General features: G+C 43.8%; 1 protein-coding gene across 1 annotated transcript in view; it reads right to left on the bottom strand.

Annotated features, from left to right (window-relative positions):
- Positions 1 to 2041, bottom strand: part of HTR7 (5-hydroxytryptamine receptor 7) — a 62435-nt gene extending 60394 nt beyond the window's left edge. Inside the window, exon 1 of the mRNA XM_007425013.3 lies at positions 573 to 2041. Within this exon, the coding sequence (XP_007425075.2) occupies positions 573 to 1198 (626 nt within the window). The 5' untranslated portion in view covers positions 1199 to 2041. The remainder of the gene's footprint in view (positions 1 to 572) is intronic.
- Between the last annotated feature and the right edge of the window lie 13596 nt (positions 2042 to 15637).

Here is a 15637-nt window from a genome sequence, read left to right as displayed (position 1 = left end):
ATTTCACACAGCCGGAAAGAGGTTCAAAGCCCGTTTTACAGGCATCTGGCTTCTAAGTGTATTTAAAGCAGGGTTGTTGTTTTTTTATTTTTTTGTTTGTTTTGGCCATAGTTTACCCGGAATACAATTCTAGGTAATTCTTAGATCACTCACAATCAGCTGGCTGTGCCTCTGTGTGTGGAATTTTTTAAAAAAAATGTTAACATCGCACCAATCATAAATACACCGTAATTTATCAAGTGGTACAAAGTGGGGAGACTACAGTTAGTCCCTTTAAGGAACCCTAAATGGGCATCGTCCCCAATCCTCTGCACTGAACTGCCTGGCCAAGGGTCAAGATTTATCTCGCTCCTTTACCCTTTTATATTACTCCTCGTGATGTCCCCCCAGCTCCCGAGAACCGCAATCTCCAAGGGATTTTACGAACAGCAAAGGGCGACCTTCGGAGCAGCGCGGCTCAACCCGAGAGCGCTTCACCCACCCCGGCCGCGCGCCTTCCCGCGAGCCAAGCTTCCACGTGCCCCGGCCGCGCCCGGCCACCCTGCCCCGCCGGGGCTGCGTTCACCCCTCACCTGTCGATGCTGATCACGCACAGGGTCATAATCGAGGCGGTACAGCACATCACGTCCATGGCGATGAAGACGTTGCAGAAGACGCTGCCGAAAATCCACTCGCCGCCGATTAGGTCGGTCACGCTGACGAAGGGCATGACGGCCACGGCCACCGACAGGTCGGCCAAGGCCAGCGAGACGATGAGATAATTGGACGGCTGCCGGAGCTTCTTCACGAAGCAGACCGAGATCACCACCAGACAGTTGCCCGCGATGGTCAGCAGCGTGATGAGCGTCAGGGCGGCTCCGATCACCACTTTCTCCACGTTGCCGTAGCTCAGGATCTGCTCGCCGCACTGCGTGTCGTTCCCGACGTCGCCGAAGCCCGGGCCGAGCGCGCTGGGGCCGCCGGTGCTGCTCCCGCCACCGCCGCCGCCGCCACCGCCGCCTCCCCCTCCGGGGCCGGCGGTGACCCCTTGCAGAAGTTTCCCGCCTATCCCTAAACGGGGCGGATTCAGCGAGCCAGAAATCATCCTCGCGCCGCCGCCGCTGACGCCCCACGGCCGGGGAGGCTCCGGCGCTGAGGAGCCCACGGTGCTCCTGGCCAAGACGGGGCAGCTGCTGGTGCCGTTGCAGGCGAAGACCATATTGAGGAGGGCTACCCAGGAAGCCCACTGCCGCCACCCTGCATGCCCGCCTCTCCACGCGGCGGCGGCGGCGGCGGCGGCTCCCAGCGCTCCGGCGTCCCCGGGCTGCTCCCGCCCACGCAGGGAGCCGCTCGCCCAGCCGCCGAAGCTGCGCCTCTGTCCGCTTCACCTGCGGCCGGAGAGCGAGCCGCGCGCAGAGGCCAGCGCCGCTTCCCCGCCGCCGAGGGCTCTGGCATAGTCTGCGGGGCTCCCTCCGGCGGGCGGCGGCGCGGGCGCAGAGCGGGGCGCTCGGCGAGGAGATCCGCCTCCACAGGGGGCAGTGCGAGCTCGGCGTCAGCCCAGCTTCCTTGCCCAGGCGCCGGCGGCCAGGCTCGGCCCCAGCAGGACCCCCGCGCAGCCGGCACCGGCGCTCGCGCCGCTTAACTCGACGGTGACGGCCGGAATCTGAAGTCGCGCCGGAGGCCGGGAAGTTTGGCAGAGCGCAGGAGCGCTCCTGCGGGGAGCCCGTCGGCGCAGGTGTTCGGCGGGGCGCTGTCCCTCTCAGCGCCCGCGGATGGAGAGCAGCGCCGGACTAGTCGGAGGCGCTCGAGCGTATCTCAGCGTCGGCGGCCGTTTTGCTCTTGGACGTAGCGAGCTGCGCTCCAAAACTCCGGAGCACCACTAGAGGGCTGCAAACAGACCAGAAACCTGCCTTTCTTTGTCGCCCCCCGCTAGTCGTGCAGATTTCTGCAGCCGCCTTCGGGAGTCGCGGTCTTCCCAGTGATGTCTAGCCGGTTTTTCTTTCCCTTAGCAAATCGTGCGGTGCGCACAGCCGAGCTTTCTGGAGGCAGGCGCGGCAGGAGAGCGGTGCGATCTCGCAGTCTGAATGCGGGAGTTTCAACCCGGCGATTTGAGGGTTTCCCGGATTCATTTCTCCTCCCACCCAGCAACACCTACGGGTGGGCAAAGCAGCCCCCGTTGCTCGTCACGTTAGGCAGGGCGGGGTTGGCCATCGTTGGGCGCGCTCTCCCACCCCCGCCTGCTGCCCTCCAATGCGGTCACTAGGATGGGTTTCTCTAAATTGTAATTACAGAAAAGAAGCGATCTCCTAATAGGGTCTCCAGTCCCTTCTTCCGGCTCTTCCCCATTCCTGGAGCCGCGCAGTGCAGAGATGCTGGGCTTTTTAAAAAAAGTTTTTAAGGAGAGGAGTTGAAAAGATGGATTGACTTGATTTGGAAAAACAGCAGTCTGGTTGAAGTTTAAAAAGACTGGTCTTTTAGGAGATTGACAGATTGATGTTAGAATAATGATTAAAAACCCTTAAGCTGGTGTTTCAGGAGATAGCTGGACCCATGTTAAAAGAAAAAAAAGGAAATCAGAGAAAAATACATAGTCCAAATGGAGTTTGCAATATATGTCTTGCTTTATCCAGCCCTGCTTCATCCATCTCCCCTTCCCATTCCCCATTGACCAGAAAAATTGGGATGGGGGAGGGATTGTCGTAGGATTATCATAGGAGATCGAAAGTCCTAAATTTAAAAAAAGAGGAAAAATGAAAAGAAATATCCTGGCTGACGGGCCCACTCTATTCATGGTAGGTATCTGGTCCCCAGCCAAAATGGATGTAAGGGCAGTGCTTAGCATGGAAAGGGCGATCCCACAGTGCTCTGAAGCAGCCAGTGGGAGCTGGTCAGTGACCACAACATCAGTGAAGCCTTGTAGATTGTCTGTATAGCAGGATTTGTGTCAAAAGAAGGAAAACACCACTTGAACAGCAGGACAACGAGAAGCAACATTGGACTGCCTCTGCAGTGGGATGGGTCCCCCCAAAACGGTGAGCGAAGTGCCGTTGTGCTACAGTGAGGATGTGCCCATCACCCAGCCATCGCTGGACTGTGAAGGTTTTCTGCATGACTGATAACCACCACAACAGATGGCTGGATGCCACTATATATTCTGTAGTGTGGAAATTACCTGACTGGAGAGCCTGATAAGATTCGAGATGGGTGCTGATGATACTTTGTGCTGAAGAGTTTTTTCTCCCTCACGAAAGGTGGGTCAGCCTTACAAGCTCACACTGAAGGATTGTTGACCACAACATCCAATAGACACACAGCGGAGTCCATACAACCAGTGCATTGTCCAGTCACCTCTCTGGTCATTGTATATCACTGATGCTGATAGGCTTTCTATTTGTACATGATAAATTTCTAATGTGTATAACATCACAGAAATCTCACCTGATGTGCACACACTATACGGCAGATCTCCAATACCTTCTTCAGTTCCATAGCAGGCAGAAATCCAGTGGATGTGGCTATTCATAGGAAGAGAACCCAAGTGCTATCAACCAAAAGACATTGTGCACTGATTCTATCTGTTCCATCCCAAAAACCCCACAGAGAATTAGTGGGCAAATACAAGTAAGGTCGATGATTACACAGTAAAAGCCTCATCGGGGACGATTCCAAATCTTTCTGTGAGCAAAAACCTTCACTTCCTTTTACTGATTACAGAGTTTGTCAAGAGACCAGCAGGAAAAGAAGTTAATGAAAGAGCTCCAAAGATTAGGCCAAAGGAGATTGAAATTGGAAGATGTGACTTCTAGGTTTCCTACGGGATTTGCTTGTTAGGCCCAGGAAACTGGATTAGCGATAGGGTTGCCTGTTTCATTTCATTTCATCATTTTGGGGTTTTCTCAGCTACAGGACCACAATTCAGGATTAAGCTGTGCTGATCAAACCTTACCTGTGCTGTTTAAGATTCAGTGACCCTTAGATATTTTATTAAACTGGGAGGGTGGGGGGCAGACTCTGTAAAAGGTAATGCAACATACTTCAACTTTTTTACAATGTGATATGCCAGATTTGCTGCACTGGGGTGTCCACAGAGCGTGATAAAAAAGTCAAGATGGCTCCATCTACTGTGTGATTTGCACATATTGTAAAAACCAGGCAAATCTTCAATCACGTCATCCTGCTCTACTAGGACCCTAATTTGTGCCTCAGTCCAGCACTGATTTTAGCAGTTGAGGTAGTAACAACGTAACATAGCTTCTCAGCCTTTTGGCTAAGATCGTGTGTAGAATTTTTTAAAAAATGATTTTAAAAAGTTTGGTGCCCTAGTCAAGGAAAGAAAGTAATGTGAACATTTTGTTAAAAGATGTTCTGTTAGTTGCGTAGAATAAGGAATTTAGGTTTCCTGAAAACATTTTGAAATTACCTTAAGAGCACAATTATTTTAAGCTCTTAATGGTTGCCTGTAGTAGTGTTCACAGGAAGGGGGGTCAAAAGTCAAGATGGCCACAACCATGTGATCAGAGTCCAGCCTTTTAAGCATATGTTGTACACATTAAAAAGGGTCAGGGCTTCAACTGCATGGTTGTGGCAGCCATCTTGACTGTTCTGACTCCTCCTGCAAACACTCCTGCTTTTGTATCTGTCCTATCAAGCCATTCTGAGTGGTTAATGGAAATGTGTATGCCACCATCTTACCTTTATCCCATCCCATGAAATTCTTTAACCAGGATCTATACCTTTTGAAGTCCTAAGCAGTTTCGTTTGAACTCAGAACATGTCCCATTTCCATTAGACAAACGGTGCCCCTTGTGGGGTCAGATGACTGCACCATCTAATATAAGTACTTCACTGAGTGTAGATCAGTGTTTCTCAACCCCAGCAACTTTAAGATGTATGGACTTCAATTCCCAGAATTCCCCAGCCAACGTTCTGGGAATTTGAAGTCCACACATCTTAAACTCGCTGAAGTTGAGAAACGTCGGTGTACAGAAGATAGTCATATGTAATCCGGCTGTTTAAAAGTTGGCAGATTAGATAGTAGGCTTCACCATACCAAGTGCCTTGGAGCATGGTGGTGACCAGGACTTAGTTATCATTGATGAATTTCCATAAAGTTAAGTAACAGTAAGACATTGTGACAATATTATTACTGCACCCTGTTCACATCAGAATGTGACTTACTGATGTGTCTCAACCAACACCAGGATCTGTACAGTGAAGAACTAAAAAAATTACTACTATAGTACTAACTGGAGGAAAAAGATCAAAAACTGGTGATTCAAGTCCATAAGGAAATGAACATGTTGGAGAAGTGCTGAGTCCATTGGTAACAAGAACCCTTCTTCTGGGTGGGCTGGAAGAGTGTTTTTAGAAACACATCTTTCCATATTTCCTTTCAGCGGGGCTAGGACTGAGTATTTTTTGAGTTTTTTTAGATTTTGTATGACTGTTCCATTGTTTAATTGTTTCTTTTTCTTTTTTACCTTGCTGGTCATTGACCATATTAAATACATTTAATCTGAATTTGAAGGAAAGGGCTTTCTACTCAAATGAGCATTCAACTTGTTCTGGGCCTTTTAAAGAATTAGCCAATGCCTGAAGTCCTGGAAGAAAGCCAGGAAATGACAGAATAGGCACTGACTACCCCACTGCTACATCAATATGGAGTTTGCTTTCCATCCTAGTGCGCTATACTAGGTTGGAGTGCAGATAAGCCCTGCGGATTTCTTGCCATCTTATTAACACAGCATTGGCTAATGGGTCTGACTTACTGTTGAAAGCTTCATATTTCATTTATTCTGCACTGGAGGTACTCAAGGATTGATTTATGCATCCCTTTAACCTCTTCCCCTTCCATTTATGCCCCAGTTCCAAATACCCATCAGTCACAGAAAATAACCAAGCTAAAGATCAACACGTTGTCATTTGCATCTTGCGCGGGGCTGCAGACTCATCTTCCTTGGCCATTGCTCAGCTCTTCGTGTTCATTAATTGAATCCTCTTGACAATCTAACTGTAATCAGGGGAGCTAAGGGATGGAGCAGAGAGGTCAAAAGCCAGAATAAAAAGGGGAACAAATACGTTCTAGCTAAACCCATCTTTCTCAGTTTGGGTCTTGCTAGGTGTTTCAGCAACGCATGACCAATTCTGGGAGTTGTTATTTCAATGCATATACACCAAGTAGGAGTCTGTGCTTCCCAATTTAGTATCAATTTTATTTACAGCCAAAAGGCTCAAAAGCAAGTTAAAAATATAATCTGAACTTGGCATTAGATAAAACAGTTTAACAAAATGTTTAGTAAGTATTACGTAATACACCCAAAGCCCCAACTCATTGATTTGTTACTAAAAACCTTGTTTTTATAGCCATAGTTAAAAATCTGGCTGCTGCCATTGTTACTTCAGGACTTTCATCTCCAAGTAAAATTTTTACATACCCAGAAGTATCTTTTCTGGTTTGGATTTTAAAATAGGCCAGATAACTCCCTGCCGAAGACTCTTATAAAATTCACAGTACAATAAAATGTGATCCACTGTTTCAAGATCAGTACCATTACACAGACAGAATTTTTGAGAGATGGGAATTTTTTTAAATCTACCATATAGCATATTTGCTGGCAACACATTTGATGGCTTTTGAAAAGGCTATCATGTATTTACTTAAATATAAGCTATTCAGATATTTAGGCAGTTGAAAAGTATATCTGTAGTTAATTCCAAAGGTTACAGGTGAACATGAAACTTTGGCCTTAGCCATTAATTCCTGTACTGAATTATCCCATAGTGTTTGTTTGATACAATGAAATGCTGTTGATACACCCCTGGAGAATAAATAATCAAGATCAATGCTGATCTGACTAATCTTTTGAGTCACCTGTTTAAACCACATATCTACAAAGGATTCATCTGGGATTTCCTGAAGCAATCCTTCCTTGTTTTTAAAAACATACATTTGCAACCAAAACTTCATAGTTCTTAACCAACCAAGTGTTTCCAAAGGGCACTGTCCAGTTTCCAAGAGAATAACAAAATTTGCAACACAGCTTGGGACTCTTAAAAGAGATCCTAAAAATTTCGCCTGCAGTTGTGCTATGTTGTTATTAGCAAACGTGATCCACCAATTTGGTATAAGTCGTCCCCCACCATCAAGGTGCATAGTTCCCAAGGCTGGTCAAGTTTGATATCTAAAACCCAAAATCCTACAACTAAAGATACCAATGAATTAAGAAGGCTTCTTTTCTTTGCACAGCAAAAACTGGTGCTTTGATTTGGACCCTGACCCTGAGCAGAGAGTTTGGCTCAATGGCCAATATGTCTCCTTCCTAATTCTAAGATCTCCTATCCTGGGAATAACAATGCAACAATTGTACCTAAGTAACTAAGCCTTTTTTGGCCCCCCACAGCTGGACTCCATGTAATGTAAGGCTGGTCCTATTTTCTAAGAGGTCATGCTTATCTGTTTCTGTAGAAGCCTACAGGTTGTACAGATGAGTAAGAAATTAAGATGGAGGCAGATAGCAAAAGAGCATTCATTAGTCACTGACTCCAGTCCCAGCAAATCTAAGCAGGCAGCTTTCTGCATGTTTTCTAGCCAGACCAAAAACTTTGTCTCTCTCTGAAAATGTTTAAGCTACACATTTATTCCCTCAAAGCTGGCATACAGAGGCCATGAATCATTCTTAGCTAGTCCTTTTTGTGCAAAGGAAAACTGAATAACCTTCCATAAACCAGACAGTTATGGATGCCAAGTTGTCATGGGCTCATACATTGAAATATATCAGACGGTGGCTTGTTGGTACTTGATACGCTGTATGAACCCATCCTCTGTGATTTGTAAGGCATAATTAAGGGTTTGACACAGGGCTTGGCAACCTTTTCAAGATGAGTCCATTGCATAGTTTCGTGCTATCCTGGAGGCATCATCATCATCACCACCATTATAAGATTTCGGCTATTTAATTGATAATGGAGATTTGGTACTTATGAGATTTGAGTCATTAAAAAAGTAGCAATCTGGGAGTTCTTTGAATCTATCTATCTTGGATGCCATTACAACCATAGGTACCACATTGCTGACTCCTGGTTTAATATGTTGTGTGAACCCACCAATTAAGGTTCATTAAATAAACATGGTTAAGCAAACCATAGCTTAGCACACTATGAGTCCCAGTCATAGAGGGGAGACAGCCTGACAGGCTATCTAATCCAAATCCCTGGTTGATACAAGACATCCAGAACTACAGACCATCCCCAGATGATGATTTGCTGGCCTTGTCTTGAAGATGTCATGTAAAAGTTAAACATTAAATGCCCATAAAACCAAAAATCTCCTTTGCTCCCTTCCAAGTAACAACTCAGCCCCTTCCCCACCCTGTTTCCAAAATATGTAACCCTATCACTGCAAGCCTCAAGTTTTGCAAGGCTTTTGAAACAAAATAATTAGTTAATTAATCCTGCAAGTTTATGAAATGATTTTCCAGTGCTGGCTCTTAGCATATAAATTCAGTTGCACTTTACGATGCTGGAGAAGAAAATAGATCACGGTATGGGGGGGAAAATGACACTTTGTTCAATTTTTTTGAACAAAATGTCATTTTTTTCCCCCCAGAAAGCTGTTCTCTTTCTCATGCCAAATGTGGCTCCCAGGAGTGAAAACATTTACCATCTCCTGTTCTTTCTCACATCAAATCAAATTCTACAAAATATAATCACTATAGACAGACTGGAATTAAGAGCTGGAGTCAGCCACTGGACTTATGTTCCCTCCTTTATCTTCACTGAGGCAGTTCTCAATAAAGCAGCAAAAATGATGTCTAGTAGCCACTGAAAATGACAGAGAAAATGGAAAGAGGCATGTCCTCTTTCTCTGGGTGATGTCTCTTTGGATATGTGAGGGGTAATGAATAATTAAACCCAAGAATAAAATAATAACCAAATCTCTGAATCTTTCAATTCTGTTGATGCAAGGTTAAACTTAGTTAACTTTTCACATTGCATATTTTCAGATGAACTTGGCAGATTAGAATTGAGATGATATGGTACCAAAAATATGTGTGGACTATATTGGTCTTGAACAAGGCAAGTCCATTAGAAGCCCTGTAAAAGTGCAGCCCTATCTAATGTTTACTTGGATTTAAATTCTGTATTTTCTTGGATGCTAAGTAGGCTTCCTCAGTTAGAAAACCTCCTTCTCTTCATGGGCAAGATGAAGATTGAGCAGGGGGTGCTGTTGTTGGAAGAGATGGGAGGAAATTTTAAGATTTCTTTCACTCCTTTCAATCCCTACCTCCATTCCTTGGTATTCTAGAATACACAGGGAGGGTCAGAAAGGAGAACCAATACAAACGATCTGCCTCTTCCTATAGAAGGAAGCTTTCCAACTCCTTGTGAATAGGCATGAATTGAAGGTCCCTACTACTGTGTCCAAATGAGTTGTCTGAGCATGATTATAGTTGAAGGATTTATAAACAAGAATTATAATTTCAGTGAGCTTCACCCAAGGAGAAGAACTGAGTTGCTTGCATTTCAAATTAGCAAGCATCATCAGAGATCGCCTTGCGGGTTGGCAAGCTGAAGGAAACCAAGAGCACCAAGTTGAAGGGAATCACAGAGGTGGAAGGTAGCTTAGAAGTAATCTACTCCAACTCATTGCTCAGCACAGGATCCACTAGAACAGTGTTTCTCAACCTTGGCAGCTCGAAGATGTGTGGACTTCAACTCCCAGAAGTCCCCAGCCAGCACAACACTGCGCTAAAGAATCTCTGACAGATGACTATTCAGCTTCTGTTTAAAGACTCTCTAGCACAGAACTCAGCAGTGAATGTGGTGGCCTGTTCCAAAGGCTGGGAACTCATATAGTCAGAAAGTTTCTGCTGGTGTCTTGCTTGAACCTGCTTTCTTACAGTTTTAGAGGGCCTCCCTAAATTCAGTGGCTTGGTATTTGAGTGTATGGTTTTCAGTAAAACTGGAAACAATTTAACTTCTTCCCCTTATAAGTTGTTTTTGGCATTTAAGTACGAAAACCAACTTCCATCAATTCATTTGAAGTATCTTTTTTCTCAATTCCCAGTTTGATGTCATTTGTTCTAAATAAAAAAAATTCAGCAGAACACAGTTTTGCTTTGCTAGTTTTTACAGTTCTGCACAAAGCAGAACACTTGGCCAGACTGCAAAACTGACTAGCAGGGGAGGACTGAGAATGATACACAATAGTTCCCCCATTTCCAATTACAAAGCTGTTTATAGAGGCAACTGTCATGTACAAAAATGACCCTACCTCTTTTTTTTTTTCCTTTCAGTTCTCATTCAACTTAATGAATAATAATTTGCTTTCAAAATTAGTATCAAAGGAGAAGAAAATCTTGATGAAAGTCTCAAGGATGGAATGTGGAGTTCTTGCACTTACATGGTTATCAGGTGCCCTGTGAGTGCATGAATGTTGCATCTTTCATGGTTCAATCATCTATTCATCAATCTGCAGCCTCCCTGACTTCCCACATCTCCATTAAATCTCAAGAGAAGAACATGGGGAAACTCTCTGGATTATTTTAGATAGTGAAATATAAGCAGCCAGGGAGTCTTTCAAAATGATGGAAAAATATGTAACAGAAGATACCATCATAACCAGCCGCAGTGTCCTCCCACTTCCAACTATAAAGTAACCTCCAAAACACCATCAAGAAAAGTTCAGAATAAATTCTCAAGCACTGTAAAAGTAAAATTTTTGTTTTGTTTTAGTTTTTTTTCAGGAGAAGAAAACTCCTAAGAAATTGCAAGACAGATTTTGTCATGGCTTTTGGAGAGACTGTGTGAGCATTACTCCTTGCTGGTTATCCCCATGCTTGAATGCGCACTATGACAGTCTATGGGGACTTCAAATGATTCAGGTTTACATTCCACAAACTCCCCACCCCATCCCATATCACTGTCCAATAAATAGATCAGTAATATCAGAGTTTACCTAAAAGCTAATTTGCCAACCACTGTTCCTTTTCTGCTGCAATTGTGCTCCGAAATAGCGTAGATTATTAGAAATAGCATAGATATATTCTGTGAACACTCCAGTTCATGAAGGGCAGCAGTGAGGCTCAAAATGGCTAATTCAGTATACTTAAGATGTGTTAAATCAGCAATCATCCAGATGGCCCTTACCACTGGTCAAATAATTGAGACAGCTAGGAATTGTAGTTCAACAACATCTGAAGGTCTGTAGATAATACATGCAATAGGTTACCCATTCCTGGTGTAAAATGCTACAGCACCCTGGGTCTACAGCATATGCACACACTATAGAGGATTTGAATTCAGCAGGAGCCCTAAGTAGAAGATATGTGCCTGAACTAAGCAGAGTGCTGAAAGAATATTATGTAATTAACCAGCAGAACATCGCATTGGGAAAAAATGCTCATAACCAAAAGAGTATAGTTATTTGGGGTTCAGAGTATGGGTTTAGCCAGCTATTGATGAATGCTAGCAGGCTACTTCATTTTGTACTTGGGGGAACAGCTGGATTTATTAAGAAATACTTAAAGTTAGGAAAGCCTCATTTCTATCTAAACTACATCTTGAAAGAAGGGAAGATTGCAATGAAGTTTGAAACATGGGGAGAAAGAGAGAGAAAGACACCTTCTCATTTAAGCAAGAGACTCACAGGGGTGTCTGCCAGGTGTAGTCAAAAAAATAAAGATGGTGGCCATGACAGTGTGGTTGAAGCACATAAAACCAGGTGGAGCTTCCATCACACTTTCATGGCCACCATCTTGGTTTTGTTGATCACACCCAGCAGACACCCTGGAGATTCACTGAACTAATAGGCTACATGACAAACAGATGCAAGGACAGCCTGTGAAGACTCTTCCCCTCATCTCTCTCTTACCATGTATGATGGAATGTATCTACGAGGAGGAGACTGATGTGGGAGATCAAGGAGGGGGTGCGTTCCAGGAGGGGAAAGGAGACAAGAGACAATGCAGTCCACAGGGAGAGTGTGAGAAGCGAAAGAACTTCAGGATAGCCACTCCCTAGAATCTCCCAGGGTATATCCACTAGTTGCTGTAGTATAGATTTAGTTTAGCAAGATTCTGTCTATAAGGTGTAAGCAAATAAAGGAACTATACTCAGCTGGACTGTTTCACCATTGTTCTTGGGCTGGGTCTGACACCATGACCTTATGGTCAGATAGGTTCACAAGTACAAAAGGATGGGGCATCATGGTTTCCGTGATATGCAGTATACAAATAGTTGAAACTTAACTATTGGTTTCAGGTACTACACAGCCACTGATAACTTTCTTAAGGAACTCTGAACAATTAGCTTACTTGGCAGGCACACGAATGTGGGAAGATCAAGAACTTAGATAGCATTTGTATCAACATAATCCATGCTGTATTTAACTGATTCCCAGTTTTCAGCATTAGACAGGTGAATAGTCTTCTCTCCATCATATTGATGTGTGATATTAACATATTTTATGCTCTTATCTCAGCATCCAGCCACATCATTTTATATTCTTCTTCTCTGTGTTCATGAAGGCCTATTAGTTCCTATGTTTCATTTTTCCCTTTTAATAGTGTTCTCCTCCCCTCAAGTTTTCATTTTTAAAGGATAGGCCTGATTGTTACAGTATCTTTTGAAATTATGTAAATTCATTCCATTTTGAGCAATAAGCACTCCAGACAACTCAAAACTCACAAGCCTGTACTATTTATGGGTGCAGTAGTGTCTAAATATTTACCATTGTTATGAAAATCTTAAGTAAATTCCAAAGTTATGTCACATTTTAGTATGATATTGATTCTCAACATAGAGAATTTTTGTTTGACTTGTAGTAGAGCTGTTACAGCTGCCTCCTCCTCTGCCATGTCTGAGTTTGGTGCAAATAAATCTTAATGTCGCTCTGTAACAGAAGGAGGGTGATACAACTCATTTATCCAGCTCTGTCAAAATAAATTGTAACAACTTGACAAATGGCTGAGGAATAAGGGTTTTACTGATATAAACACATTCTGACTCACTTTATTGGAATGTGAAATCAAAACCTTCTTCTGGATCTGGGCAGTCTCCTTTTTTTTTTTGCTGGAAAACAGGACAAGCCATGAAAATAAGTGTTTATAGGCAAGGAAATTATGAAAACAGCCGATATCTGGGGTGAAACAGATACTTGCCATTTTTGCCACAAAGTGTTGAAAATGTTGTTTCTCAAAAGCAGTTAACTGAACTTTTTCTCCATTGAAGCATTCCAGTTTAGCACACCACGGGAAACAAAAAGCTAAATATTTTGTCAAGGGAAGATTTAATTTTCCCATGAATGGCTATTAAGAAAGAATAGCCATTTAAAGTTTTAGCTCATAATTCTAAAAAAAAAAAAAAAAAGACACAATAGCAAAGGTTTCTGTGCACATATGCATAATAAAAAGGAAAAATAAATTATTAACACAAGCTCAGCACGGAGCAGAAAGGGAATGAAGCCCCAGGGTTACATTAAAATCTACAGGCACTCAAGCTTTACATAACAGCTTATGCCAGATACAAAAGTCAGTTTGATGAAGATTAGCAAAGCAAGATTCTGATGAGACAGGACAGAAAAGAGTTCCAAAGACAGCAATTCTTTTTAGTCACACACTTACCCAGCCAAGAATGGTTACTCCATGGCCGTGGTGATGGCAGTCATCCACAGACCTTCTAACTCTCTCTATATGGTAGACACATGGCCCCATTTTTTAGTATTGAGAACTCTCAGAAGTACTGCCATAAGCGCCCGCCCTTGGACTTTGCAACACGTGGCAGAAGATGCTGATGAAGAGTCCCTGGAGAAGGTCACTAAGTCCCATGTTTAGGCCCTTCCCCTTGGAAAAGCCCACTTTCCTCTCCTCCTCCAGCAGAGTGCCATCCTTCTAGCCTCATGGAAACTTAAGGTTGCAAAATCCAGTGAAAGCTCCTTTAATGGTCCTTCAGAAACCGTGGAGTGAACTACAACCTGGGTCCTAGGTTGACTTTAGGATGTCATAGACTATGCTGAAAATTCAAATGGCTCAAATTGGTAGAAAGTGAGGTACACAATGCTGGCTCCACCGTTTTCTTTTGACAATCTCCATATATGCCCCTGGGGGGAACTGAACTCTCATTTACCTGAATGTACAGTAAGTACAATTTGCCAGGTACTCTGACCTCCAGTTCCATTAGGTTTGCTGATGTTCTTAGCCTGCCGTTCAAATCTTCAGAGAATGTGTGGAGATCAAGGAGAATAAGAGACAGTGCCGCACGCTTGACCTTGTTCTCTACTCTGTTTGAAGTTCATGCATTTACCTGGACATTTACTTGAAGTCCCAGGTGGCTTCATGAGCTTGGAGTATTTTTCCTTACTGTTATTGGTTTGTTAGCTGTAACTCCTCCTAGGCAGATATCTAGTTACAGTTACCCATGCCTCATCACCTCCAGGTTGGATTATTCAACATGTTATATATGGGATTACCTTCCAAAACGATCAGCTTCTGGGATTATCACAGAAAGCCACTCCAGAAGTATAATTTGCAGCATGGGGTAACTGGACAATATCCTCTCTATCATATTATTTTTTGACAACAGTTAGATCCTGCTAGTAAAAAAACAGCAATAATAGTAATAGTAAAATTCTATCTAGCCTCAGCACCCAATCTTACTATCACTTTCTACTTTCCCCCCCTGCACATTTAGATAGTGTCGCCCATTTGTTCCCGACACTTTAAAAGCAGGCAAGAGAGCTGGGCCCTTTTCTCCCTGGAAGAATCAGCTGTCAGTATTTGCCATGCCTATGGTGCAGCTGGGAATGCCAGAGCATTGAGGTGCCAACCAACCCTACTCCTAGGTTGCATTCTTTTCCACACAGAGAGAAAATGGGGAAATGCAACCATTCTGGCAATGACCCAGGCTCCCTTCTTTCTCCAAAGGGTCACAAAACAGCCTCCAACCCTCAAATCAGAGATCAGTCAGCTGAGACCACAATTACCATAATTGCACGATATCCTGGAAGAGGACAAGGTGAAGAAAAATTGCACAGAGCTTCGCAAGTTCTGGGGAAGCTGTGGGGATAGGATGGCTCATAGTGTGGCAGGTATATGTACCTTTAGAAGTTGAGATGAACACCCACTGTCCTGAGATGTTTTTTAGAGGCCCTCATCTTGGTGTTCCCATTCTCTGAGCGTGTGCTGCACACACCACTGCAGATGCAGCATGGAGTGATGCTCTAGCCAGCATCCTGTTGCCCAGACAGAAGACCAGGATTGCTCCATTCATGGTACCATTGAGCCATTGTTTATCTGCCTGGAAGGAAAGTAATGGTTTTCCTATAAAGGATTCTCTGCTACTATTTCTTAACTGGGCATGAGTTCTGAGCTTGAGTTTAGTTTTGTGAGATGAGTTGTGCTCAGATTTCCCAATCCCTGTTAAGCACAGGGGAGGAAAAAGAAGGAACTTCATCTCTCTGAAAGCTGGTATAAATGCTAGCAGCCTGTCCTGCTTTTGCCTGATCAACAGATGTACCAACTGGAGTTGTTTGCAGCTGCTCCAGGCAGTAAACCAATGAACTGCATGTTTCAGCATCTGTTTTGGGAGCTTAATAGATGATCCCTTTCACTTAGGCTGGCCTGTCTATGAGTTACTCCTCAACAGGAAAAACATCTTATTC

Source organism: Python bivittatus, unplaced genomic scaffold (genome assembly GCF_059951505.1).
Source record: "Python bivittatus isolate LINGU-HERP-01145 unplaced genomic scaffold, Pbiv_v1 ctg000780_np1212, whole genome shotgun sequence".
Lineage (NCBI taxonomy): Eukaryota > Metazoa > Chordata > Lepidosauria > Squamata > Pythonidae > Python > Python bivittatus.
The sequence above is the reverse complement of the archived record's forward strand: the minus strand, read 5'-3'. Positions and strand labels throughout refer to the sequence as shown.